This window comes from Scardinius erythrophthalmus, assembly GCF_964197995.2.
Source record: "Scardinius erythrophthalmus genome assembly, chromosome: 20".
Taxonomy (NCBI): domain Eukaryota; kingdom Metazoa; phylum Chordata; class Actinopteri; order Cypriniformes; family Leuciscidae; genus Scardinius; species Scardinius erythrophthalmus.
Window position 1 is genome coordinate 32680840 of NC_138240.1, and position 25553 is coordinate 32706392.

The window sequence follows — 25553 nt, forward strand, 5'->3', positions numbered from 1 at the left end:
GGGTATAAAGCCCGGAAGCAAACATTGCATCATCGCTTATTGCTTCGGAGCCGACCGTTTGTGTCCTCTTTGAGTGAATGAGCTTAAGATTGTATCTTTCTTACGCTCTACGAGTCTGCTGTTTCAGGAGGGGATCTTTCTGTGTTGGTGAGACGGCGCTTCAGCGACCACGCGATTCCTGTCTGCCGGCTGCGTCTACACTGTTAATTCAAAAGCTGTTTTCACAGCTGGTAAACGGTTGAGTGCGCACAGCGGGCTTGCAGTTTCCCCGCTGTGTCGCCGCGTTGGATCCCTGTGTGCTTCAGCACAATAAAGAGAGTACTTTCTTCCTGAAAGAGCAACACGAGTGAAGATCGCGTCCTTTTCAGGATGACGTTTCACTCGTGTGTTTCTGGATGCGATCGTTTCCTGTCCTCATTGACGGCCACGACCGCTGTTTCACATGCCTAATCGGTGTGTTGAAGCTGCGTTCGTGGGTGGTTCATGCTCTCTCATGAGTGCATGACCACGTCGGCACGTTGTTCGTCTCCCCTTTTTAAAGGATCGAGCCGTTCAATGTGCCGTGTGCCGTCGAGCGCCGGCTGACAGCGCGGGTTGTCACGGCAACTCAGCGCGCGTCATTCGGCGCTCTAGATGCGCGGCCGAGACTCGTGTGCCTCTACGAGGTTGAGTCCCATTTGCTTGTTCCCCAATTTAGTTCCTTTTCTAAAAAGAGGACTACTTTGGTTAATGAGCATTTGGTGGTCTGAGGGTTACAGTACGGAATGTCTCGCCAGGTGAAAGATCCTCACGAGCTTCCTACTCCTCTAGCGCATCGCAAACATGCTGAGACTGTGTTCGTGGGTGGTTTATGCTTTCTTATGAGAGCATGACCACGTCGGCACGTTGTTCGCCTTGCCTGCAGGCTTGAGCGCTCAGCGTGCCGTGTGTCATCAAGGCGATGGCCACGTTCACTGTCTTGCATGCCTGGTTGACGGCCATGATCACTGTTTCACATGCCTAATCAGTGTGTTGAGACTGTGTTTGTGGGTGGTTATGTTCTCTCATGAGTGCATAACCACGTCGGCACGTTGTTCGTCTCCCCTTTCTCGTAAAGGCTTGAGCCGCTCAGCATGCCGTGTGCCGTCGAGGCTTTCGGATGGGATTCTGGTCTTTCTCATGAGGGACCAAGCATTTCATTCGGGGCCCCAGGGGAGGGCAGATGTCGATTGCTACATCGGAGAGAGGGCTGTTATACTCTGAAAATAATGCTGAGTTCCTTCTATAATGGTGTGTTCTCATGCTGAAGATTCAGACTTGACAGCCACACTTTCCTGGGCTATTCTAAAGTGCCTGGATGTGTGTGAAAAATTTTGGCAGTATGGAAGCTTTTTGGTGCCAATATGGCAAGCCAAACATGCCTAAATCTGCAGAAGTTTTTCCTCTCTCACTACCCCTGCACTTTCACTGCACGTGGGTAGTTCTGACTCGGGGTGGAGCTGCGCTTAGTGACTGACCGTGATTAGTCACAACGCTGGCCCTCGGTCAGACGATGTCCACACTTGTGGTCCAGGAGCGCCTCAAAACCAGCCCGCTCAGTTGTTTCCCCCTAGCAAAAGGAAGGGAAATAACTCTGAGAGAAGCGACCAGAGTATGTGACATTCTGCTCTTCGGGAGTGCGTGTCATCACCACTCCTTCCCCCGGGAGAGGGCCGGGTGGAGAATTTTGTTTCTGTTCCGCCGCTGGTCATCCAGTCAGTGGTACCCAAAGTTTGAGCAGTTCACTTCCTCTAAGTCGCTCACGGGCCCCAGCGCTCAGATGGCAGTGAGGGCTTCGGCCTCGTCACTCTCGTCTCTCGCTGGGTGAGGCGGAAACCAGGACTCGATGCCCCCGGGCCTCGCTCCTCGTTTCCCCTCACGGTCGAGACTGGCAGTAAAATAAGACCAGTCTCCTCCGTCTGAGAGGGTCAGAATGGCAGTGTGCGCCGCCCCCGAGCTGCGCCGCTCTCGTTCCCCTCTCCCCAGCTCTCAGATAGCAGTGGCGCCACCTCGGTCACGCCGCTCCTGTCTGTCGCTGGACCGGCACAGTGCTCAGATGACAGTGATGCCGCCTCGGCCTCATCGCTCTCATCTCCCACTGGCCAGGGAGGTGCGGATACTTGGACTCGATCCCCACGGGCGTCGTTCCTCGTCTCCCCTCCCTCCTTCGCCTCCGGGCAACGAACAGCTGAACGCCTCCGGGCCTTCCCTGTCGATTGCCCCCTCGTGGAAGCAGGTTGGTGTCGTATGCCACGCCCAGACTCCACTTCTGGCCGCCTCAGGGCCTCCGGAGTCGAGTCCCTGCCTCCACCTCGCTGCCCCTCCGCGGGTACGCCGGTCGTGCGGGTGGGCTCGTTGCGCCGGTTTCTCGGAGCCTGGTTAGAGCTCCCGAGTCCGTCGCGCTGGCTCATCCGCACCATCCGGCTCGGCTATGCAATTCAATTTGCACGCCGGCCCCCCAAGTTCAGGGGCATCCACTTCACCCATGTGCGTACAGTGGATGCTCCGGTCTTGCGGAAAGAGATCGATGTCCTGCTGGCGAAGGACGCGATCGAGCCGGTCCCTCCAGCCGATATGAGGTCAGGGTTTTACAGCCCTTACTTCATTGTACCCAAGAAAGGCGGTGGGTTACGGCCAATCCTGGATCTGTGAGTATTGAATCGGGCCCTGCACAAGCTCCCGTTCAAGATGCTCACGCAGAAACGCATTTTCGAATGCATCCGTCCCCAGGATTGGTTTGCAGCGATCGACCTGAAGGACGTGTACTTTCATGTCTCGATTCTTCCCCGACACAGACCATTTCTTCGGTTTGCTTTCGAGGGTCGAGCATATCAGTACAAGGTCCTACCCTTCGGGCTGGCCCTGTCGCCCCGTGTCTTCACGAAAGTCGCGGAGGCGGCCATTGTTCCCATGAGAGAGCAAGGCGTTCGCATTCTCAACTATCTCGACGACTGGCTCATTCTAGCTCACTCGCGAGATGTGTTGTGCGATCACAGGGACATGGTGCTCCGTCACCTCAGTCAGTTGGGGCTTCAGGTCAACTGGGAGAAGAGCAAACTCTGCCCCGTGCAGAGGATCTCTTATCTCGGTATGGAGCTGGACTCGGTCGCTCAGACTGCGCGCCTCACAGAGGAGCGCGTCCAGTCGGTGCTCACCTGCCTCAAGTCCTTTCGAGGCAGGACAGCGGTCCCACTGAAACAGTTTCAGAGGCTCCTGGGGCATATGGCAGCCGCAGCCGCAGTAACGCCGCTCGGCCTGTTGCATATGAGACCGCTCCAGCACTGGCTTCACGATCGAGTCCCGAGGTGGGCGTGGCAGAGCGGCACGTTCCGGGTCAAAGTCACCCCGAACTGTCGCCAAACCTTCAACCCTTGGTCGGATCCTGGGTTTCTACGGGCCGGAGTGCCCCTAGTCCAGGTTTCCAGGCATGCTGTGGTTTTCACAGATGCTTCTGCCAAGGGCTGGGGGGCCACGTACAAAGGGCATGCAGTCTTGGGTCTGTGGACGGGGCCCCAGCTGCATTGGCACATCAACTGCCTAGAGTTGCAAGCAGTACGCTTAGCCTTGTGTCGCCTCAAGGGCCTTCTCAAACACAAGCACGTACTGGTCCGTACGGACAGCACTGCGACCGTTGCGTACATCAACCGACAAGGTGGTCTGCGCTCCCGTCGTATGTCGCGACTCGCCTCCCACCTCCTCCTATGGAGTCAGAAGCATCTGAGGTCGCTTCGTGCCGTTCATGTCCCTGGGGAGTTCAATCATGTGGCCGACGAGCTTTCACGTCAGCCTCCCCTTCCGGGAGAATGGCGACTCCATCCCCAGGTGGTCCAGCTGATTTGGCGAGTCTTCGGAGCCGCACAGGTAGACCTGTTTGCCTCTCCGGACACGACCCATTACCAGTGGTATTACTCCCTGACCGAGGGAACTCTCGGTACGGATGCTCTGGCACACAGCTGGCCCCGGGACTTACGCAAATATGCGTTTCCCCCAGTGAGCCTTCTTGCACAGACTCTGTGCAAGGTCAGGGAGGACGAGGAGCAGGTCCTTTTGGTGGCCCCGTATTGGCCAACCCGGACTTGGTTCCCAGAACTCATGCTCCTCGCGACAGCCCCTCCTTGGCCGATTCCTCTGAGGAACGATCTACTTTCTCAGAGACGGGGCACTCTATGGCACCCGCGCCCAGACCTCTGGAAACTCCATGTCTGGTCCCTGGACGGGACGCGGAGGTTCTAGATGGCCTGCCACAGGCAGTGGTAGATACTATCTCTTCAGCTAGAGCCCCCTCTACGAGGCGCCTCTATGCTCTGAAGTGGAACCTGTTCGTCGGCTGGTGTTCTTCCCACGGGGAGAACCCACGAACTTGCCCGATCAGAGTCGTGCTCTCCTTCCTACAAGACGGGTTGGAGCGAAGGCTGTCTCCCTCCACCCTCAAAGTGTATGTTGCCGCAATAGCCGTACATCACGATGTAGTTGAAGGTAAGTCCGTGGGGAAGCACGACCTGGTCATCAGATTCCTCAAGGGTACTAGGAGGCTAAATCCACCTCGCAATTTGCACCCTGTACCCTCTTGGGACCTAGCTTTAGTGCTTAGAGCACTCCAAGGTCCTCCTTTTGAGCCTTTGACGACAGTGGAGCTTAATATCCTGTCCATCAAGACAGCGCTCCTGTTAGCATTGGCTTCCTTCAAGAGGGTAGGGGATCTGCAGGCTTTTTCGGTCGACGAATCGTGCCTAGAGTTCGGGCCTGGCCTTTCTCATGTTATATTGAGACCCCGGCTCGGATATGTGCCCAAGGTTCCTACCACTCCTTTTGTGGACCAGGTAGTGAACCTGCAAGCGCTGCCCCAGGAGGAGGCAGACCCAGCCCTAGCTTTTCTCTGTCCCGTCCGGGCCCTCTGGGTTTATATAGACAGAACGCAAAGCTTCAGGACCTCAGATCAGCTCTTGTTTGTTACGGAGGCCAGCAGAAGGGGTAGGCTGTCTCCAAGCAGAGGTTAGCCCACTGGCTAGTGGACGCTATCACCAGGGCTTATGAGTCCCAAGGTGAGCCCTGCCCGCCCAGGTTGCGAGCTCACTCCACTAGGGGTGTTGCCGCTTCCTGGGCTCTGGCACAAGGCGCCTCGCTAACAGACATTTGTCGAGCTGCGGGCTGGGCGACACCGAACACGTTTGCTAGATTTTATAGCCTACGTGTGGAACCTGTTTCCTCCCGAGTACTCGCTACGGCCAGTAATTAGAGGGAATAGGTGTGTCGGCTTGCGACGCCATTCCGTGAGCGGATACGTGCGTCTTTTTGCTCCGTTGGTTACCCAACAAACGGCTAACCTCGTGAGTTCCTCCATCACCCCTCCGGTGCCAGGCGTTGCGGACCGCCCGGCACCAGGTCTGCTACCTTCAGTAAGGAGTTGCTAGTAGACTGGGTGCTTTTTCCAGTGGTCCCTGCGGTGGCCCATGATTGCCACGTGCAGTTCAGCCGTGTCTTCCCCTTGACAGACTCATTCTGTCGTCCCTGTTGAGTACGCTCCTCACTCCTCTGGACTGGGACTACCTTCAAGGACTGCCATATGTTTCACTACCCTACGTGGTTAGTACATGTGTGTATTTGAGGGCCTTCCTCTAGGCTGCCTCAGCTTCCGCAGCGTTCCCCCCCCATTATTTTTTCCTTGGGGATGGGCACGCTTTCCCAGTGTTATCCAATTTCCACTGATTGGGTCTTGCGGAACAGCAGTGTGATTTCCTAGCTAGCTCCCGCAAAATTTTCTGGAAACTGCTGCAGGGTAGCTTAGCTGGGCGCTGGAAGGGGCCAGCACTATGGCGTTTTGGTAGGGATCCCAATTCGTCAGGGGAACTCCCCCGACGAGGCGTCGGAGTTCCCTGCTGACGAAAGGGAACGTCTCGGTTACGTATGGTAACCCTCGTTCCCTGAGTCCAGGGAACGGAGACGCCTCGTCCCGTCGCCATGTTGCTGTACCTTCGCGGAGGGCTGGACACTGTTCGGCTCCTCAGCGAAAAGCGATGATGCAATGTTTGCTTCCGGGCTTTATACCCGCGCTGGTAGGCGGGCTGCGGAATGCAAATGTTGCATGCCAATGTTCATTGGCTCGTTTTAATTCACTCGAAGGCAATTGGTCTCCCTAGCGTGATCCCAATTCGTCAGGGGAACTCCCCCGACGAGGCGTCTCCGTTCCCTGGACTCAGGGAACGAGGGTTACCATACGTAACCGAGACGTTTTATTATATTTATAAAAGAAAGATAGGCTGTACCGAGTCTTTCCGGAAAAAACCGAGCGGCTGGAGGCGTGCCGTGTGGGCGGTGCTAACGCGCCGATAGCTAACAACACAGAGACATTTGAAGCAGTTTGTCTATGAGTTTTACTCACCACCTGCGGTTCCAACGCACGACCGTGAACCTTTATCGTTGGGACTGCTAAATCCGGCGTCGAACTGGGCCTTGTTTATAAAACAATCATCGTCGAAATGCAGGGAACAAACAAAGTCCTGTGACTGCAGCGAGCACAGCGCTGAGGTACTGCTTTCGTTCTCTCGCTCTGGTGGTCTACGGGTGCGCGCGCGCCCTTCCGGGAGAAGAGCCCTTAGGACCCATATAAGGAAAATCCGGCCTATCTTACGTAAGACACAGCCATACTCGAAAAAAACTTTCCGAAACTTGTGACAAACCGGAAGGAGTATTTTTGGAACAAAAATACTCCTTCAAACGTACAACTTAACTTTTGAAACTTTGTCCATGTTTAGCATGGGAATCCAACTCTTTAACAGTGTAAAAAACTCAGTATGCATGAAATAGCAATTCACCCCCCCTTTAAAGGGATAGTTCACTTTGAAATTAATTTTTGATATGTTTTATCTTACCTCAAGGGCATCCAAGATGTAGGTGTCTTTGTTTCCGCAGTAGTTTCAATTTGGATATTTTTAGGTCAAACCGTTCTTGTCTGTCAGTCATATAATGCAGGTCGATGGTCACTGTATCAAAACACAAGCACAGAGTCCAAATTAAAACAATTCCCCATCGTCCAAATTAAACAATTCCCCATCGTAAGTACACATTGATGGCCTAAGACACGAAACGAGCGGTTTGTGTGAGAAAATGAACAGTATTTATATCGTTTTTACCTCTTGTAACACAGCACACGTCTAAATGATCTGACGGCGCGGGCGGGTATAGATATATACATAGATGTCGCCTTGGCTACTGTTTCGTTCCAATGAACTGCAGTAGCCAAGGCGACATCTATGTATATATCTATACCCGCCCGCGCCGTCAGATCATTTAGACGTGTGCTGTTTTCAAGAGATAACAACGATATAAATACTGTTCATTTTCTCACACAAACCGCTCGTTTCGTGTCTTAGGCCATCAATGTGTACTTACGATGGGGAATTGTTTAATTTGGACGATGGGGAATTGTTTTAATTTGGACTCTGTGCTTGTGTTTTGATACAGTGACCATCGACCTGCATTATATGACTGACAGACAAGAACGGTTTGACATAAAAATATCCAAATTGAAACTACTGCGGAAAAAAAGACACCTACATCTTGGATGCCCTTGAGGTAAGCTAAAACATACGAACATTTATTTTCAAAGTGAACTATCCCTTTAACGTTTGCCTAACAACATCTGTATTCAAAATACAGCAAGGCCTTGAGTACATTTTTGCTTACATATATTTAATACTAACAGATACCAATATACTAACTGCATGAAACACATTTGGCACATCATGAAACACATTATTGAAGTATTTTTATTTATTTTTTAACATTTATACATTTTGGTCTATTATCATTTTGATGTTTCTGCTGTTTTCATAATGTCCAAGTGCATGCCTTAATTGTAATTAGGTTACTGTAATACAAGTCCTCGAGGATAGTATAAATCAGTGTAGGTGCAGCCACAGGCATATGTTCCTACCATCTCATTGGTTATGGGTAGACGCTTCCTGAGTAGGCTGGTGACCACCTCCACTATTGAATCATGTAGTTTGGGAAACCGCAAAAGCTCCTTCGGACATAAACAAACACACACACACACACACACACAGTACATATGACAGGTTAGTTGTCAATTATTTAAAACATTTTGGTAACACTTTATTTTACTGTGTCCTTGTTACATATGTTACATGTATTTACCGTAGTAATAACAGTAAATTATGCATAATTACATGCAACTAACCCTCAACCAAACCTAACCCTATAGTAAGTACATGTTGTTAATTAACATTACTCAGTACTTAAATATATAATTACATTGTAACAGTGACACCTTAAAATAAAGTGTAACACATTTTTACACTTCCTATGTGAAGGAGTAAAGTATAATATTCTCCCAACACCTTTCCGATATTATGAGCATCAAATCTGTTCCCTTCAGCACATGTTATGACATTAGATTTATGTATATAATAGAGGAAAGCGAAAAGAATGTTTAATGTAAAACAAATGTGCACAGTGAAGGAAGCAGGACAGAGAAGATAAGAGCAGAATGAGGAGAGAATCCTAATGCCGACTGTCCTCAGCGCCTCTGTGTCACTCTGTGAAGACTGTGAGCTTTCACCCTCCTCTTCAGAATTTTTTGTAGAAATTCTGAGCTATAAGGGCTTGTCAGGGAAAACAGAAATGTCTTAATTGTTTGAAATAAGAGTTTGACGTACAGTAATATGCAGATACATTCTAACATTCAGGTCACAACGCTTCCTTCATTGGTCACTCACAACATTTATGGAAATTGAGCCACAGAATGAGTCACTCAAAAATCATCACGGGATTGACGGCACAACAACATTAGCATCTAACTAGGCTGGGGTGCATTTCCCGCACAATGATGTAACTCACTGCTAATCCACCATAGTACGATGCATTATTGTAGAAAATTAACTAGTTAGTCACGACTGTTTCCTGAAAACGGTCTGAACCACGTTAGTTCAATAATAGCCTATAGGACTGTTGTTAATGACGTGCTATTGTACAAACAGCAAATCGTTTAACTGTGTTGGTAATGTCAAAATATGCGATCATATTTGGCTTCTGGTGCTTTTGGGAAACGCAACCTGCACAATATTGAAAAAAAAAAAAAAAACGTTATTCAATTATGTGATATTCAGTTTTTCAGTGATATGAAAAACATACAGGAAGTTTCCCTAGATGGCTTGAATACAATTTTAAAATGGATGGATGGGTGGGTTGGTGTTTGTGGATGGTTAGATGGATATTACTTTATGCAAGACTTTATTCCTAAGTGTGAAATACATTTAGGGCTTAACAGTTTACGAAAATTTTGGGTGTTCATACTTGGGTTTACTCTTTATAAGAATCAACTCAAACCATAAAAGTGAACCGTAAAGTTTAAAAAATATCTCTCTGCTTGAGTTTTCATAGGCCATATTCACTTTGTTTTTGAGCAATTCAATATGACTATAAAATAATAATTATTATGATTTTGTGATTATTAAATACAGTCAACAAAATAAGAAATACATTGTAATAAATAATGCTATTGTATTGTGAAATCGAGTAATATAATTCTTTATTTCTTTGTAAAATTACAATACGTCTTGTACGTCTTAATATCTTCATTTTCAACTGTTATATCATCAAGCATTAATTTTGACAGGTTGCAGACAAATAAATAAATGAGCTAGCAGTGTGAAGACACTGTATATTCATTTAGACTTGAGCAGCTCACAGTGTTTTAGATTCACAGTAAACCAAGCAGTTCTGAGACTCTGAACCACTGTTTCATGAACTACGCGCGTGTAAATGACACGATTCACTTTGATAACGCTAGCACATACGTTTACTTAAAGCCCAGCCTCATGCGCGATTTGACAATCGGACTAAGCCATTGCATTTTCCTCCCGATATTCCGCGAAGACCTACTAACTACCCAAAGAATGTGTATAAAGCACTGAAAGGAGAGTTAAGTTTTAAGATGTGAAGACTGGCTACACTACCTAAAATTCCATTTCCTGTTTTTTTCTGCATCAAATATTAAAAAGCAGTGAAGCACCTGTGTGCTGTAGGCAGAGCAGTGCTGGATGATCCTCTGAAGTTCCTCGTGTACGAGCTCCACACAGCGCATGCTGGGCTCCTCCAGTCTCTTGATCTGTTTCTTCACCAGCAGCTCAAAGCTGACCTCAGGAACAAACAGCGCTGGCCGAGGACCCTACATCCATCACGACGACCAAACACAAACCAAAACACAATTAGTCTACATCCGTGAAGTGTTTCCACAACTTCTGACCAATGATTTTCCATTGCTTTTCCAGCTATTCTACTTGATAAGGTTTAATTTAATAGTGATTGCACTCACAAAGAACAATTTATATTAGAAGTCATATTTTAGATGTAAGCAAAACAAATATAAACACTACCAGTCATAATTTTGAAAGTAAAATTTTTTTTTATGTTTTCTGAAAGAAGTCTCACTAAGGGTGCATTTATTTGATTAAAATTACTATAAAAACAGTAATATTGCGAAATATAATTTACAGTTTAAAATGACCAAAACAGCTTAATATTTTTTGCGGAAATCATGATATATTATTTTCATGATTCTTTGATGAATAGAAAATTTAAATGAATATCATTTATTTGAAATAGAAATCTTTTGTAACATTACAAATGTCACTTTTGATCAATTTAATGCATCCTTATCAATAAGTATAATGAATGAATGTATTAATTCATTATTAATTCAATCAGTATAATTTGTTTTTTACTCTTACTTACCCCAAACTTAAAAATGCTAGGATATCACATTTTTTCTACAAAAATATTAAGCAGCAAAAACTGTTTTGAACATTGATAACATGGCCTAAAATAACACTTACCAAGCGCCAAATGCGTGTAAAAATCGGCGTTGGCGAGTATATTAAACAGTTTCTATCACCAATTGCCCGGTAGCATTATTATGAATACTAACAATGCAATGTTGTGAGAATATTAATTTGAACAAACGAGAATGACACTCGAGACAGTTGACGCGCCAATTTGGCAATTAAAATATTCAAGCGCAAGAAGCAGCGAAAGGGAACTCAATTCGTTACTCGTTACCGAAGCGTGTTCCCAGAAATTCGTGTCTCAGAGAGCATGTGAAAACTGAATTGAGCCCTCTTTCACGTCTTCTTGTGCTTGAACAGACATATTCAAACAAAATGATGTCAAAAGGCCCATCTTGGCAAGTATCCTCATAAACATATTCAGTTATATCTTAAGTGAACTTAAACAGTTGAGAAAGAAAACACATGTGTATCAGTATATTGGATCCGTGCATTAGCTCTTAAAGTGACAGCAGCCATATTCCTGCTGCTGTGTTTTTAATGTTAATCAAACAACAAAAGACAAAGATCACTCACTTCTCTGAATAACTTTTGTAACTTTAATAAGGATTAATCTATTTTTCATGGCTGGTAAAATGGTACTAATAAAAAATGTTTCTTGAGCAGCAAATCAGCATATTAGACTGATTTCTGAAGGATCATGTGACACTGAACACTGGAGTAATGATGCTGAAAATTCAGCTTTGCATCACACCAATAAACTCCATTTTAAAATATATTCAAATAGAAAACATTTAATTTAAATTGCAATAATATTTCACAATAATACTGTTTTACTGTATTCTTGATTAAATAAATGCAGTCGAGCATAAGAGACTTCTTTCAAAAAACCCAAACTTTTCAACAGTAGTGAACACACTAGATTTTTCAATTAATTTTAAATATATTATTTATTAAGAAATTATTTGATTAATTTTTAAGATTTATGCAATGTTTGGAGGCTTGGAATTCACACTTTTAAAATTCTAGGTTTTCCGTGACTGTGGGAACCTTGAAAAAGCTATCTGAACCAGCATTTATTTGCAGTTTCTAAAACTATTCATGTCAAGGACATGAATATGAAGCTTCAAACCATAACTTTGTGTCTGTTTGGAAAATAACAGTCATCATTTGGGCAATTTGTTTTGGTGTCGCTTATAGCGTAGAAATTACACACTTTACTTTTAAGAAAGTGAGCAAAGTACTGTATGCTTATCTATATACACACACATGCATGCATAAACATGTCCATATTATACCGTAGCGTTTCGAATAGCTGTGAGAATATCTAGCTCAGTGAGTCCTCCCAGTGGGTCAATTGACTGCAGGGTTCTTCCAAACGTCTCGTGGAATATATAACAGATCCGAGCTCCTCCACACCTACAATAAACAAATGTTCACACACTCAGTCAGTCAGTCCATGAAAATGTAAAATCATGCAGCACTTTTGGACATCACAGCCTTGTTGGCACGTTCACACATACACACAGGCCTGGAGTCACACCCAACCGTCCAGCAGCCAGAAAACGTCAATACAAGGCACTTAATTAATCGATAGCTGGTGTGGACTTAGCCAGATATGAGAGATGAACAGCATTTCAACCAACAGTGAACAGGGTGTAAATAAGCAGTTGGGCAGACTTGAGGGTTATCTGCCTGTCAAATTCAGCCAAGCAGACCAAAGTAAACATGGTGTGCTTGATATCTGTCATGAGTTTCAGTGCAAAAATGACAGACTGAAGTCACCGAAAAAAGGATTCAGCAGGAATGTAGCCCTGGTAATGACAATATGTCAAACTTGATAACATGGTGCAAGATGGCAACCTGAAGTAAGTGGCTCCACAGATCACAGTTAGGATTTTTGTGCTCAAAAAAAAGGCAAAAGCTTTCTCTGATCACAAGCTCAAACCTAATTGGCTGGCTTTGTGCAATTTCTTTGTGTCTACTGTTGTATTGAAGTTACAAATAAATGGCCAATGCTTACTTATAATTGGGCAAAAAAAAGGCCTTTTTAAAATCTCACCAAAAATGACACGATTGTAAACCAAGCACAGAAAGAAAGAAATATTAACATACATGGATGAATCTTTTGCAACAAGATCTATAACAAGAATTTAGAAAGTATATTTTTATTTCATGCTTTAGTTTTAGTTTTCTAGGAAATAAATTGAGAGAAGCACTTGGAGAAGAATTTTCACCTTAATTTTTTTTCCACCCTGGCTGCAATCAATCAATCAAGCAAGCAAGCAATCAATCAATCAATCAATCAATCAATCAATCAATCAATCAATCAATCAAACAATCAATCAATCAATCAATCAGTCAGTCAATCCATCAATCAATCAATCAATCAATCAACTAGGGCTGAAGCGATTCATCAAGTTACTCGATTAACTCGATTACAAAAATTCCTCGAGGCAAAAACTCTGCCTCCATGCCGGAGAGTAAAGATGTCCATAAACAGCAGAGAATGTCTTAAGTTTGGGATCGCTTCCTTTAAGTGTCGCTGAAACAAGGTAATGTAGCCTAAGCCTATACATTGATGTTCGCTGATTTTAATCCCATACTGTATTTGTAGTGAGTGATATCGTGATGCGGTTTGACTAGATATGATGTTTAGCTTTGATGTTTTTAAGTAGTAAACGTATTCACGTTCAATTGCCAAAAAAAAGAACTTCACACACACACACACACACACACACACACACACACACACACACACACACACACGCATACACCCTCGTCTCTCTCACGCGCCAGTCAGACCAATTGCGGCAATGCATCACATATGCTTAAACTTTTATGTAGCCACGCAACAGTAATTTCAGCATGCATTCACTGTATACACCGAGACGTGAATGATGGAGGAACAAATATTGTATTGCAGTCTTTGGGAGACCTTGTTTGTAGGCTATGTCACGTCTGCCAAATAGTTACAGACAACAACAAAAAAATTTAACTCCCCAGCCTGTTTCTCCAAATCCACTCGTACTTTTGGGGGAAGACATAATCGGCTACCAAAGTAATTGAGCATAGAACATTTTCAATTAACAAAAAAATATAACACTACAAAACGTGCTAATATTCTTCAACTAGCCTAAGTGAAAAACAAAATGCTGTTCTTTTTCTATTTAACAAAATGCATATTTGCAATAAAACATTCCCCTTTTCAAAGCTTCACTTATTTTTTTTAATAAATTGTATACATTGTGTACCTGTTTGGCTTGATATTTTATATTCATTTATTTTTGTTCTCCGGTGGGTAATTTGCAGATGGTGCAATCCTTTTTTTGTAATGTTGTATTAAGAAGACAAAACCAAATGGCCTTTACTATTTAAGTTTGTATTCATAGTTTTACATGTTATACATGTTTTACAGTAAGTTGACAACTGTATTGTTATATAATTGTTGGCACTGCCACTTATAAACACTAAATGGGTAAAATTTGCAATAAATAGGCTTAGTTTTGGAGCCAAATGTTGGAGTTGGAATAAATACCTCTGTTTTTTTGTTTTGTTTTTGTTTTTGGGAGAAATAAAAGCCAAATGCTTGATCATTTTACAGCCACATCATTTTCGTTATGCATTATTTGTTTTGGTTGTTTAAAAACACAAAAAATGTATCCGATTAATCGATCAATTAAGTGCTAGATTAATTGATTACAAAAAGAATCGATAGCTGCAGCCCTACAATCAATCAATCAATCAATCAATCAATCAATCAATCAATCAATCAATCAATCAATCAATCAATCAATCAATCAATCAATCAACAAATCAATCAATCAATCAACCAACCAACCAATAAATCAATCAATCAACCAATCAACCAATCAACCAACCAACCAACCAATCAATCAATCAACCAATCAACCAATCAATCAATCGAGGGCATATGCATTAAAAAAAAAAAAACGATATTCACGGATAATAATAATAAAATCATTTATAATAAACAATTTTGATTTCATGGTGACTTCAAATTAACTTGTATGTTCCGGCTCATGTACTCACAATTCAGAGGTCTGGATGTGCCTGGCAGTGCCTTCGATGGTGCTGCAGTAGTCGGTGGCAAACTTGGTGACGATCTGCAGCAAGGTGGCGCTGTGGTCTTCCACAGGCTGCCCGTAGCTGTTGAGTCGGGACTGGTACTGGGCGGCGAGCACCGTGACTCGTGTCTTGAGCTCGGGGAGGCAGTCTCTGATGTGATGCATTAGCAGTCGGCTCAGGGTGCGAGCCAGGTAGCGAGAGCCGCAGCGGGAGGCTAATGACGGGTAATGGCGCTGAAGAAACGCCTGCTCGTCTTTGCAGGAGTCAGTCAGACTTTTTTGGGTGTTCAAGTCATGCTGGCTCCTGGTGAAGTAAAAAAAAGATTGAATAGCGGATCAAAGCCTGCAAAATTTTAAACATGAGTAGGAAAGCACCAAGGCGAATCTGAACTCACTCTCAACAACATGCTTTCATCTAGAAGGTTTTAGGCAAAATATACACTACCAGTCAAAAGTTTTGAAACATTAAAATCTTTGGTTACACTTTAATTTAAGGTGACGTAGTTACATTGTACTAACTCAAATAAGAAAGGAAAAAAAGTCGGCACACCATGGCTCCAAAAATTTTAAAAATGTAATAACAGACTCACAGGTGGTAACGTTTTGAGCAGTTAGGTTGAAGAATCGTCTGATGAAGAGCCTACGTGCTCAAAGCGTTACTACCTGTGTGTGAGTCTATTATTACATTTTTTTAAATTTTGGAGCCATGGTGTGCCAACTTCTTTTTTATTTTTTATAAATGTTGCTGTCGAGCAGCCAATTTGAGCAACATATCGCTTTGCCTTGGATGTGCGTGCTTTGGATCTGATTTTGCTTACTCAAATAAGTACCAAGTAATATTAATTAACTACATGTACTTATAGAGTTATGGTTAGGGTTTGGTTTAGGGTTAGTTACTTGTAATTATTCATAATTTACGGTTATTACTATAGTAAGTACATGCAGTAGTGTTGTGTAGTGTAACTACGTCACATTAAAATAAAGTGTAAAATAAAGGCTCTTATGCTCACTAAGGCTGCATTTATTTACTCAAAAATACACAGTAAAAAGTACACAGTACAATAAAAAATAAATTTTTCATTTTCATAAATTGTAAAATGTAATTTATTCATGTGATCAAAGCTGAATTTTCCACATCATTACTCCAGTCTTCAATATCCTTCAGAAATCATTCTAATATGCTGATTTGCTGCTCAAGAAACATTTATGATTAATATCAGTGTTGAAAACAGTTTTAGAGGCTTAACATTTTTTTGTGGAAACAATGATACCATTCAAACATTTGCGCTAAGATTAAAAAAAAAGAGAGAAAATAATAACTTTTTTTTATCAAGGATGCATTAAATTGACTGTGAAGAAGTTTATGTTACAAAAGATTTCTAATTAATAAATGCTTTAATAAATGCAAATAAATGCTGTTCATTAAACTTTCTATTTGTCAAAGAAAAAAAAAATCACAATTTCCACAAAAATATTAAGCAGCACAACTGTTTTTATCACTGATAATAATAATCAGAAATGTTTCTTGAGCTGCAAATCATCATATCAGAATGATTTCTGAAGGATCATGTGACACTGAAGACTGGAGTAATGATGCTGAAAATTCAGCTGTGATCACATGAATACATTACATTTTAACATATATTCAAATAGAAAACAGTCATTTTAAATTGTAATTTACAATATTACTATTTTTACTGTATTTTTGATAAGTAAATGCAGTCTTGGTGAGAGACTCCTTTCAAAAACATTTAAAAAATTCTAATGTTTCCAAACTTTTGACAGGTACTGTACGTTTCAACTGCTGTTTATGACTTCCACAATCCTCTATGTGTGACTCTGTAGGGTGAAAACATAAAAAACAACTTCTATTTACTTGGTTATCTCTACAACTGTTTTGGATTTGTTCTAGATCATTAAACGATGTTTTTTAAGAGAAAAAAATGAGGAAGAACCTTCTTTAATAATAAATAATGACTGTGAAATGATTGACTGGCTAGCACAGCAGCTGCCTTTGGTTTTGTAACAAGTTTCTTATGCTCACCGAGGCTGCATTTATTTTAGAGCTATGGAATATAAATGTTTTTGCCATGTATCTTGATGCTAATGTGAACAATTCTGCATTGATGCTTAAAACAAAAGAATCGTTTTTTTTACATATGAATTGTCTTATGATATTATTTTTAATAACAAAGATCAAATAACTATATTGTGATTAGTAATGTAGTAATTATTATTAATAAAAGAAGTGAAGAAAAAGATGCATTGTGGTGTATCAAGAAACGTTTTATAATCGAAATGTTACCCTCTGAATCGTAATCAAATCAAATTGTAAGGCAAATGAAAAATTTGGTAAAAAAAAAAGAAAATTATGAAATTTTATTAAAATTTAAATGAAATTATATTTTAGTGTATTTTATTCCGGTCATGTCAAAGCTGAAATCATTCTAATATGATGATTTGGTGCTCAAGAAATATTATTATCAAAGTTCTGTAATATTTTTGTGAAAACTGTAACACACTTTTCAGGATCCTTTGATAAGAAATATTTTGTAATTATACGTTATACATGTCTTTACTTTCACTGTTGATCAATTTAACTTAAAAAAATTATTTTAATTTAATTTCTTTCAAAACAACAACACAAAACTTACTGACCCCAAAGTTTTGAATAGCAGTGTATGAAAAGGGTGGTTGGAGAGGTCAAAAAAGAGGTCATTTCAGAGATAGAGCAAGTCAAAGCACATGTTGAAGGCTCATTTGGACAGTAAATCTATTTACAGAGTTACTATGGATTTCGTGTTGACTTTAAATATAGAGATTGTTGGCATCATCAGGAATGTATTGTTCTTTGACAAATGAAAGTGTCTTCAGCTCTTTCCTTTTGGTCAAAGTGAATTTCTAAAACATTCTGCAGTGCATTTTTACAGGATAGAGGTGAGCTGAAAATTGTTAGTATACTGCCCACTACTGGAAAAGAAGAAGCTTCTCCCTTTGGTTGTACTGTGCACGAATGAAAGCAACATTTTTGCATTTTCTAGAGTAAATGTAAATAGTGCTTTCATGGGCAAAACCTAATTTGCCACACTCCTGTGGCACTGAAGATGTTTGCTTGAGAATGTTTATGTGATTACTAGGGCAGGTTTGGAGTATTTGGTTACTGGTTCAAGTCTTTATGGTATTTTGCTATGGCTCGGGTTCTTCCTTCAGTCTAAGTTCTGCATGTTTTATCATCCACCAGTTGGAAGTCAGAATTCTCTTCCATAACACATGATTTGAAGAATAATTAGGCCAAATGGCATTGGACTAGATGCAAACTTAAATGTAATATTTAAGGTTAAAGATTAATTTAAATCTCTGACCTCAAGGATGAGCAATAGCCTTAGCAAGCACTACTGATAACAAGTAAATGACTGATCAATATATTGCACTGAACACGTCTTTTATTTGTTGCCAGTGCTTGCTCTCCCAGGACATCTTCAAGTGCTTTCCTGTTTGACTGCTCGTTGTTGAATCCTCAAAGCGAGTGTGGGTTAATATTGAAGAGACGTTGGCCTGAAGCTATGTCTGATTAAGTTAACGAGAGTCGAGAAATGAAAAGTGTCACTGCAGTTCTCCTCCCCGACTAAATTGTCTCCATGTATTCGTAAAGGAAATGCTACAGCCAAAGCTGAATAAACCAATGATTTATCTCCAGCGCGGCTCTGTCAGCTGATAGCGGGTAGACGTGGTACCCTTGGGTGCTTGTGCTTAAAAAGGCAGGGCAGGAGAGGATAACAGCGTCGGGAATATTACAGTCACTGCTCCTTAGGGGTATGATAGAGGAACTCCAAATGTAAGAAAATTACACTGTTAAAATGTTGCAATGCTTTTTCACATGGTTGATTAAGTTTCTACTGCAGTAAAAGAAGTGGAAAGGGCCGCGTGCTACACTTTATTTTCTCCCTGAAGCCCTGTTAATGTCATTCAAGATATCCTGTGCATGTTGTGAAGTTCTTTTACATGGTCATTTCTTCACCTTCTCTTGAACCCTTATGCTTGAACAGGCTGTTTTTGCTGCTGTGCCTTCAGGTCTTCATATGTAAATGAGTTCTGTAATGATCTCCTCGGTCTCATGAGGAAAAAACAGACTCTGCATTTTTGCTAAATGTGTGAAATACATTGCTGCAGGTCCAAATTGGTGCAGTTTCAAGGTGAAATGACCACTTGTGTTGCTAAAAGAGCTACAGGGCTCTGTGATTTTTGTTTAGAAGCCACTGAGTTGAAATGTGTAGGGGCGCAGTCAAAAATGTAGATTTTACAATTATATTCAAGTTTGGGGTCAGTAATGAATACTTTTATTCAACGAGGACACATTAAATTGATCCGAAGTGACTGTAAAGTTAAATTTTAATTACTGTCAAAGTTACATTTGAATAATTACTCTACCCTTGAATTTTCTATTCATCAAAGAATCCTGAAAAAAAATTATCAAGGTTTTCAGAAAAATATTAAGCAGGACAGCCGTTTTCATTATTGATAACAATAAGAAATGTTGGTAGCACTTTATTTTACAGTTTTGTTCTCCACGTACATACTATGTACTTATTATAGTAATTACAATAACTGGGTCATAACTAGGTACTAAAATCAGCATATTAGAATGATTTCTGAAGGATCATGTGACACTGAAAGGTACAATATGTAACTTTTTGCTTTAAAAATAGCAAAAATCACTATATCTATGTTATATATTTTTTTTAGTTGTGTACTTACATTATACCAAACAACTTTCAAACCAGGAGAAATTTGTAATTTAATTCGAAGACACGTCCCGTTTCTTTATTTCCGTTTTGTCGCCGTCAATGGCGTCATATCCGCGCTGTCCCTGGTTTCCGCTTGTGCTGCCATGGCAACAAGAGCTATGAACCAGAGCCCTCTGATAGTAACCAAAGCGACAGACGCAGACAACTTTGTAGTTCGCAATGTCTATTTGCACGCTGTTGTTGTTTCGTTCAAACATTATGGACCATGGCAAGCAGACTTTGGATAAAAAAAGGAGGACTAAAACGAGAATCAATATCAGCGCAGTGTTTTTGAGATGCCGAGAGCTCCCATAGACAGTATATAAACGAGAGCTCCACGTCCGAGACTTCGACCGCTCCTACATGTACTTTACTAAACAGGTGAGCACATTTACATAAAACTAATCAATGTTATATAGTTCAACAATGATAAAATGTCAGAATATGATCTGTATGTTATTCTAATGTTGATCTAGCTTACTGCTAGTCTCATACAGACAAACTAACACATACATTTCAAAACATTCAAATGCAGTTTAGTGTGCTAGTGTAATGTTAGACCAAGTGAAACAGCGCTGCGTTACCTCACAAGTTTAATTTGTCTAATAAACTGGCCTGTGAGTTGTAATTCTGCACTTGCGTGTAATTCGGTAGAATGAAATGTCCATATTCCTTTTATATCCGCGGGACTCGCGTCGCGTGTGGAGCTGATAGCTGTCTCTTAGCAATCCCGACCTGCTTCTTATCACAGTCATGATAAAAAAATCAATGTATTTACTCATCCATAAACATTATTAGATCGGTCGGCTTGACGTTGACGACAAGATCCATAATTCTTAGCAAGTGTTGCATCATCAAACTACGCCTTTGTTATTGTCAAGTCAAGTCAAGTCAAGTTTATTTATATAGCGCTTTTCACAACATAGGTTGTATCAAAGCAGCTCATAGCTGTCAACCCTCCCGTTTTTTCCGGGTTTCTCACGTATTTTAACTATTTTCCCGCTGTCTTCCCGTTTTAGTATTTTCCCGTAAAATATCCCGTATTTTTAGAAGTCTTAAAAACGGCCAGATTTTCATCCTAGGTCTTAAATTTCATTTAGTCAGGTGACAGGTCTAAAAAAGTGTTTTCCTCGTTCATTTCCAGAAACGCTGGCCGTAGAAAGTTGTTACAAAGTAGCAAAAAAGTATGGAGTTGTAGCCTACAAAGCGGAGCGCTAGATCAGGGGTCTCCAACACGTCGCTCGCATGCTACCAGTCTTTTTTTTTTTTTTTTTTTTTTTTTTTAATTAACAAAAATGTTCAGAACAAAACTGTTTGCCAGGGGTACAAACATTAAAAGAAATAAGATTACAGAGGGTATGCAAAAAACACATTAGATGCATAGGAATTTTTTCAGAATAGAATTTGTTTTTAAAGCCTTAGCTCTTGTATAAATAGATTAAATAATGGCTTGCTGTCAGTCCACTTTCTTTTATGAATGTGAAATTTTCCTAAAAATAAAACAAGTTGTACAAAGAAAATCAAGTCCTTTTCCAAATTAATGTCCTCAAAGTAAAAAAGAACGTCCTTCTCCTGCAAACGTAATGATTGTCCTGTTTTCCTTTCAATAAAGTTTTGTACATTCATCCAGAACATTTTAGTAAACACACAGTGATAAAACAAATGTTCAATAGTTTCTTCATTTAAGCCACAGAAATTACTGCATGCTACCAGTCGCTCGTGGCTTGATATGAGCTAGCTCGCCAGAGGCCGTTCACATATCGCGTCTTTTGCGCGCTCAAGTTTGTTCAAATGTAGGCGTGCGGCAAGCGCGCTCATAATTGAAGCGACGCGCAAATTTTTTTACCAGGCGCAACGAGATGAAAAAACTCTAAACTTTTCAGAATGCCGCAAACGCACCGCAGGTCATGTGACAGAAACCAACCAATCACCACTTTCCATAACAACATTGAAAGCTCAGTCAACATGAAGGATGGGGGTGCACCCAAACACTACTAATAAATATAAGCTAATGTGTAAATGTCAGTAATTTATCTTTTTTGACTTTTTATAAAAAAATATTTAAAGGCTGAAATACTTGTACATGTTAGTAGATAACATGTTGCAAGACACTTTTAAAATCTGGCCATCATTTTTAATGGTATTTTAATGTTTACGTAAACAAAAAGTGCATATTGATGCTAATCAATTTGTTTTTTGCTGTTTTTCGACATAAAACTTGTTGAATTGACTTCATTCTGTAGTATTAGTACTTTTTGAACAGGATTCTGTGATAACCGTGATAATTTTGGTCACTTTAAACATCTTATCATTTCCTCTAGTTATGATCAACTAAAACAACAATCAACAATAATTGTGTTTTTACAGTATAATATGCAAAAGTACAATTTTCTATTAAAAAAATATCTACCTCTCTGTCTCACACACACACATCAGATAATCCTAGATATATAGAAAGATAGATAGATAGATAGATAGATAGATAGATAGATAGATAGATAGATAGATAGATAGATAGATAGATAGATAGATAGATAGATAGATAGATAGATAGATAGATAGATAGATAGATAGATACATAATGATCCCGAGGTAACTATCTTGGATAATGCGTCGTGTAGGTCTTAAATTTGAATCTTTATGGTCTTAAAATGTCTTAAAAAGGTCTTAAATTTGACTTACTGAAACCTGCAGAAACCCTGAATGTTTACTTTGTTAATAAATAAAGCTCTTTAAACATATCCATTGGTCTGTAATATATAGGCTATTGTGTAGTTATAAACTCTTTAGACTGTTAATGATTAGTGCTTTTTTTTTAAGTTTATGGGTAAGAATCGTGTAAAAAAAAAATCCCTTATTTTGGGGATGGATTCCGGGAAATCTCCCTTATTTTCAATGTTCAATGTTGACAGCTATGAAGCAGCTTCACAGTAATAAATTAAAACAATACATCAATGTTTGTTTCTAGTGGAACGTCCACGTTTGGTAATGCTGATCTATAGACCCTTTTACAGTTGGTAAACACGGTGACGTATTTGTGTGGGCGGAGCTTAGCTGGAGGCAGAAAGATCCCTCTGGCCGCTTCACTAACGTTAGTTTGCAAGTTTTGTTAGCTTGTTTTATAACAATGACTGGAGAAAATCCGATTTTGTCTTAATGTGCAAGGTCACTCACTGTCCAGGATGCCGATTGTTATTTGCAAAAGTTAATTTTAACGGACGGAACCAGATGACCGTACACGCTCAGTCAATGGACGAACTGACAGGATTAACGTTAACGCTACCTGCGGTTGAGTGGCCTGACTTCTACACCTACCCGATAGAGAAACCGAGGGTAAAGAGAAACTGAGGACATATAAATATATTTAGATGCCTATAATATAACTATGTGCTGAATGGTCATGTAAATACTTGTGTGGTTCAATCCGCAGTTCTGCCTAGCTAGCGCCAACACGACAATGTAAAGAGTGACACTACGGTGCAATTTTAATGATATGAATATTTTCTAGAAATAAAAATTCCAGATACAGCATACTCATTTTTCATTGATTCTTGCACCCAAGAACACAACAAGATGACTTTTAATAATAAAAATTATAATTTAAGCTCCTTATTATGTAGCCGAATCTGTGCTGGTTTGTATTGGCCGCCTCCAGTTTTCCGTTTGTTTTGCCTCCAGCTAGCGCCGTGACGTAGGCGCAAAAGGGGTCTATAGTATCATTGATTGATTAATTAAATTAAATATCCCCAAATATTGTAAGAGGTTAGCGACCCCTAGTGGCGAAAAAAAAAATTACATAGTGTACGTTGAAAACTGGAGTAATATTTCACAATATTGCTGTTTTTACTGTATTTTTGATCAAATAAATGCAGCCTTGGTGAACAGAAGAGATTTCTATCAAAAACTTTTACAAATCTTACAGACCCAAAACTTTTGAATGGTTGCGTATTGTAAGTGTATCTGCATTTTATATACACATTATTATTAACAGTAATAATGTAATAGCAAATTAAATTCATATTAAATAGCTTAAATTAATTAAAATACAGTGGACTGAAAAAAAGATATTTCTTAAACATATTTTAAGTTAAATGACAGGTACATGATATTTAGAATTCTCCACATTAATTTAGCAATATAAACATTACAGATTAATCGACTGTTAATTTTGATGACAATTAACTATGAATATTAATAAAAATATAGTGTTTGCACTGTAGAGCCCTAAACAATTACTTTTTTAGTTTCCACTGAGAAAAATCAAAGGTTATATGGGAAGATTATGAAGATTATGAGTGAATAATGACTTAAAGGGATAGTTACTCTAGTCATCATTTACTCAAATGCCATATGCCATTTTTTATTTTACGGACCACAAGCAGAGAAATTATAAAAAAATGTCCCGGTCATGCTCGTCCATATGATGGCAGTGAATGTGACGCGTGTTGCGTATTCCAAGAGTTCTGGAGGTGTACGATAGGGTTTGGTGAAAAACAAACTGAAATTTAATGTATTAGTTAACAAAAATCCTGATCTTTGTCATCAGTCTCTCCCAGAAAAAGCACACAAGCACACAAAAAAACGGCATGAAATACAATGCCTAGAAATCCCCCAAAATAATCTGTGTACTTTCTTCACTCAGTCGAACATCTCCAGATCCGAACTCTGTTTGTCCGATGACAGTCAGAATGACAGCTGACAGATGTGAACGCGATAACTTCTTGTAACGACAAACTGAACGGATATATTCACCTCTATTTCAAGTCGTGTGTTTATTAATCTTGATTTCTCATAACTTGTGTGCTTTTTCTGGGCGCTAACAGAGTCTCATGATGAATGCTCAGCCGTGAACAGAAGACCAACAGCCAAGATCAGGATATTCGTTAAATAATCCATTCAATTTCGAACTCTATCATTTACCCCTAGAATACCCGGAATATACGACACGTCACATCGGACCGTTCCATTCACTGCATTTATATGGTCAAACGTGAAGTTGCTAAAGAAAGAACGTGTTGTAAATGATGACTTAGTTTTCATTTTTAGGTGAACTAAACCTTTAAATATAAGTCTGCTGCTTTGGAGGTTCAATTTTGCATCTAAAGTTGCATTTAAAATTTTTATTTAAAATCAGGATAGGAAACGTTTATGTTTCTAATCTCATTCAAATCTGCCTTGGGGAAAATAAAAATTATGTTTTGCATTTTCAACAAATGTTTAAAGCAACTGACCTGTTAACCACACCAATAATGCCCAGTCTGACTGGTATGACGCGGCCCAGCAGAACCTCCAGAGCATCTGTCCCCGCGTCCATCAAATCCAGCTTACTCACGACCAGCAGCGTCCTGTGACCTGAGCGCAACAGACAATGAGGACATTCCCTTCCCACAGTGCCATTCAATGGTGCAATAATGACATCTGGACTTCTCTGCACGTCGCTCACCATCTGGATCCACCTCTCGTGCCAGTTTAAGGGCATCAGATGTGGCGAGGTCAGAGTTGGCAGGAGATACACACAGGATGAGGGAGTTGGGGTTGGAGATGTAGGACAGAATCATCTCCTGGACTTGAGTCTCAATATCTTCAGGCTGGTCACCAACCGGGACCTACACAAAAATACATCACACAATATTAAAGAGACTGAATGGGTAATTGAAGGAATGGATTTCAATATTTTATCTTTAAAAGTTGTTCCGAATGTTTTACTGGGCGAAATCCAGATATTTCAATAGGAATCCATGAGATTGGGAATTCTGAGTGAGGTCGAATGATTTCCCCAAACAAGAATTTGCAATGGGTTCAAGTTTTTTATGCAAATTCGCCACTTTGACCCTGTTTTAATCACTTCACCTACTGACATA

General features: G+C 40.8%; 1 protein-coding gene across 1 annotated transcript in view; it reads right to left on the reverse strand.

Annotated features, from left to right (window-relative positions):
* The window catches only part of LOC308681288 (dynamin-1-like protein), a 34563-nt gene that overhangs the window by 4377 nt on the left and 4633 nt on the right, over window positions 1-25553 (reverse strand). The window contains exons 7-12 of the mRNA XM_081350042.1: window positions 25136-25298; window positions 24924-25044; window positions 14874-15212; window positions 12119-12239; window positions 10049-10204; window positions 7952-8041 (exon numbers count right to left, since the gene is read on the reverse strand). Coding sequence (XP_081206168.1) covers window positions 7952-8041; window positions 10049-10204; window positions 12119-12239; window positions 14874-15212; window positions 24924-25044; window positions 25136-25298 — 990 coding nt within the window. The remainder of the gene's footprint in view (window positions 1-7951; window positions 8042-10048; window positions 10205-12118; window positions 12240-14873; window positions 15213-24923; window positions 25045-25135; window positions 25299-25553) is intronic.